The following is a 4,009-nucleotide window of genomic DNA, read 5'->3' as shown; positions in this document are numbered from 1 at the left end:
CGTTCACACCAGGCGATTGTTGCTTTCAACTAATAGTTGCCTGTAAAATCGCCCCATGTAAACATCGCATAAGGAAAACCCGAGTACCCAATGCTAATGAATTGCTCAATGAACACCGGCTTATTTACGCGCTTACATATTGAATATACTACTAAAAGCTGGCATACTTTTAGGATCACATTGTCGATTTATCCACTCGTGTTTTTTCTTCGCTTATGTTTGCAGCAAAAACTTGGATCAAGTACATTATTCAATATCAGNCCGTTCACACCAGGCGATTGTTGCTTTCAACTAATAGTTGCCTGTAAAATTGCCCCATGTAAACATCGTATAAGGAAATCCCGAGTACCCAATGCTAATTGAATTGCTCAATGAACACCGGCTTATTTACGCGCTTACATATTGAATGTACTACTAAAAGCTGGCATACTTTTAGGATCACATTGTCGATTTATCCACTCGTGTTTTTTCTTCGCTTATGTTTGCAGCAAAAACTTAGATCAAGTACATTATTCAATATCACAATTCTAAAATATACTTTATTTGCTAAAATCGTAAGACTTGATGAAATATCATTTACAAATCGGGCCTATTAGCTTTAAGTGAAGATAAGTTAATTGTCTAAGTATATAAGTGAAAAATGGCAAAAAATAAAAGTACTGTCTACCTTGGTTTCGAGGATGAGGAAGTCACTGGCAAACACNTGAATTGCTCAATGAACACCGGCTTATTTACGCGCTTACATATTGAATATACTACTAAAAGCTGGCATACTTTTAGGATCACATTGTCGATTTATCCACTCGTGTTTTTTCTTCGCTTATGTTTGCAGCAAAAACTTGGATCAAGTACATTATTCAATATCAGAATTCTAAAATATACTTTATTTGCTAAAATCGTAAGACTTGATGAAATATCATTTACAAATCGGGCCTATTAGTTTTAAGTGGAGATAAGTTAATTGTCTAAGTATATAAGTGAAAAATGGCAAAAAATAAAAGTACTGTCTACCTTGGTTTTGAGGATGAGGAAGTCACTGGCAAACACGGATCCATACTAAACAGTACGGTGAACAAAGTTGGTGGAACACCGGTATGTACGACACTGTTTAGATGATTGTGTAGTATTAAACCAAGCATAAAGGTCAAAGTGATTCACCTTTTGCCTTAAGTGTTTGCCCAACGTTGCCGTTTCCGCTCCATAGAGTCTGGGCTTTGCGACGTGATGCGCTGCGCTGACGCATCATTTACAAACTTAATTAAAATTGATTTTTTTTGTTGGTGACATATCTTTATCCGTATCTTGCAGGACTGGCCCTCTGGTGAGATAAAAGTGCCTTCGTGCCCGCTATGTGGTACAGCACGCCCGCTAATTGTGCAGCTATATGCACCATTGGAGTTATCGCAATTTCATCGAACCTTATATGTTTTTGGTTGCTTAAACCCGGCTTGTTCTCAAAGCTCCAAGAGTTGGCTATGCATACGTACACAGCATCTGGACACACCAAGTGAAGCAGAACTAATAAGCGCAGTGCCGCCACCACTAACAGCAGGTGGCGGTGGAGGAAAGAAAAAAAAGAATAAGCTAGCATCAAATGCAACGCAGCCTCAAAAAATTACTTGGTGCAGTGGTGCCGATGATTGGGGCGAAGCAGGGGAGGAGAGTATTGCAGCCTCCGATAATGGTGTGGAGCGCATGGATACAGGCGCTGATGAGTTACATCATCAAAACGAAGAGAACGGCAACGTAATTGGAAATAATGATAACTCACCCTTTTGTGGCGAGCACTTACCGCAGGTCGACTTAGGCAACAGTGATGTTGATGAAGATGATGATGACGAAAGCAATTCGATGGATAACGAACTAGTATATGGCTTTGGACAACTCGATATGCATTCACCGCAAAATGTAGTTGAAGATCCCAACGCCAACTGTGCTGCTGGTAATGCGGCTGCCGCAGCTGCTATGGATGGTGGCGCAATGATGGGCTTCGGCGGTGCCACCGCTACCATTTGTGCCGAAATTGAAGGAGCTGAGACAGATGTAGTACTCGTGGAGTCGCCCCTAAAGCCAGAACGTGACTTAATTGCACTCCTGAAGCATACTGCAACGCCTGCGGCACTCGGACCCCTTGCCAAGACATCAGATGTTACTATTAAGCCATTCTTCATCGCTGTGGATTTAGAGCAGCGGCATAAACTTATCGAATTTGAAAACTATGGTGGTGCGCTATCGGCGGATCACATACGTGATTTATACCAAGAGTATAAACGACAGGATGAGGCGGCAAATTCGCCAAACGGGCTTGGTGCATGTGGTGGAGCAAGCGGAGAGGGGCTAGGTGCTGCTGGAGATGAAAAAGAAGTTTACGAGAAAACTTTGCCGGCGCATGGTGATATAATTTTTCATCGATTTGTTAGTACTATACAACAAAACCCCGGTCAGATAATAAGGTGAGAGTATAGCTATTAAACTGTATGTATATAGGGCAGGCACATATAGCGCAACGAAAAAGAGAGGAGCCTATCTATAAATATAAACAAATTGAGGAGAAAGGAGGATCTCTAAATAATAAATACGTCCCTTTACTGAAAGTTCATTGCACCTACTTGATGCTACCATTATGGTAAAAGAGACGTAAAGGGGCGTGCCTCGGACTAATTACCATTTCAATTCCAGTAATGCATTTCAAGCTATACCGCAATTTCTTATTTATTTTTTTTATGCCTGTTGTTCTACTCTGGCTCTCAAGGACTTATATGTATGCATAACAAAAGATTTTTTTTTAATAAAAGGGCTTTGGAAGTTTAACTTTATGTTTATACTGTATTTGATATGATTATGGTAGAACTAATATTTTAAAATTTAAAATTTCCATCCCCACAGGTATTCACGTGATACACTACCCCTATTGATGGGACCACTATCCGAAGCAATACCAAAGTGCGCGAACTGCAATGGCGAGACCATATGTGAAATTCAAATCCTTTCCACACTCATACCGAAATTACGTTTACAGCAGAATAGCGATCCGGTACCCATCGAATACGGCAATGTGCTGGTGTTTACATGTCTCAAATGCTGTTGGGATACACCCGACAAGATGCGCTATGAACGAGTCATTGTACAAGCCGAGCTGTAAACAATAAAAGAGCAAAGCAGAATGAGGTGGCAACAGAGAATCCTAGTATCTGGCGAATATGCTTGAAAATCATATCGCACATGATCTTCAAAAGTGACTTAACTCAAAATCTGGCATTTTTGAAATTATGCACTAAAAGCGTACACAGAGCTTTTATTTAGAGTTGTGACTCTTTTGAAGACTGTGGGCGATATGTTTAGCTTACACTTGAATCGAACAAAAGCACCCGCGAATTTGGGTACAACGACATTTCATTCAAACTATCAAAGTGTTAAATTATCAAAGTATGTACCTACATAGATGCGTTTACAGAAACTACTTCAATTATAAAGATATAAACATGAAACACCCTTTACTTACACACATACATACACAGATACTATATTATTAGTCCTATCGCTACAATAAACGATGGACTTTTTAAACTACTTAAATGAACCAACAGACCAAAAGCTTATTTACCAGCTAGAAATTTTAAATTATAGTCTGCAGTAACTTGGGTGAAATAATTGAAAACTTTAAGCATATGAGTAAGAAAACAAGGATTATTAGATAATAGGTTTCTCTCAGAGTTAGTTTTAAGAATAAAACGAGGCTTGTAACTTTCTATTCAAGTGTACGCATTTAGTTATTGTTGTAAATTTAACTTCTTAAGTAAATTAATTATTAAAACTAGTATTTTGTTTTATTTAAATTAATTTTGAAGCTACGAATAGAAAGGCTTAACTGAAAAAAATGATTTCAAGAAAAAATGTAATAAATAAATGGTATTGAAGTAAAGTGGAAATAAAGGAAGAGAAACTAACAACAGTTGTTTTTGAAATGATATTGAGCCTGGGTCGCTCTACGCCTGTCCAAGTGGAATTG

The 4,009-nt window shown here is 38.7% G+C and overlaps 1 protein-coding gene across 1 annotated transcript; it reads left to right on the top strand.

The window, feature by feature from the left end:
• Positions 1-775: 775 nt before the first annotated feature.
• Positions 776-3,296, top strand: trus (programmed cell death 2 like trus). The gene is made up of 3 exons (XM_017639077.1): positions 776-1,092; positions 1,309-2,453; positions 2,887-3,296. The coding sequence occupies exons 1-3, from the start codon at positions 985-987 to the stop codon at positions 3,140-3,142; spliced, it is 1,509 nt and encodes a 502-aa protein (XP_017494566.1). The 5' UTR covers positions 776-984; the 3' UTR covers positions 3,143-3,296.
• The last annotated feature ends 713 nt before the right edge of the window (positions 3,297-4,009 follow it).

Source organism: Rhagoletis zephyria, unplaced genomic scaffold, assembly GCF_001687245.7.
Source record: "Rhagoletis zephyria isolate East Lansing unplaced genomic scaffold, Rhagoletis_zephyria_1.1 Rzeph_scaffold_28279, whole genome shotgun sequence".
NCBI classification, from domain to species: Eukaryota; Metazoa; Arthropoda; class Insecta; order Diptera; family Tephritidae; genus Rhagoletis; species Rhagoletis zephyria.
Note: the sequence above shows the minus strand (reverse complement) of the source record. Positions and strands in the feature narration are given on the sequence as shown.

What these genes read in the sequence shown, in the direction of transcription:
- trus (XM_017639077.1), top strand. Translation starts at nt 985, where the DNA reads ATGGCAAAAAATAAAAGTACTGTCTACCTTGGTTTTGAGGATGAGGAA. An exon ending in ACAAAGTTGGTGGAACACCG is followed by an intron (nt 1,093 to 1,308) that starts GTATGTACGACA and finishes CGTATCTTGCAG; the next exon opens with GACTGGCCCTCTGGTGAGAT. An exon ending in AACCCCGGTCAGATAATAAG is followed by an intron (nt 2,454 to 2,886) that starts GTGAGAGTATAG and finishes CCATCCCCACAG; the next exon opens with GTATTCACGTGATACACTAC.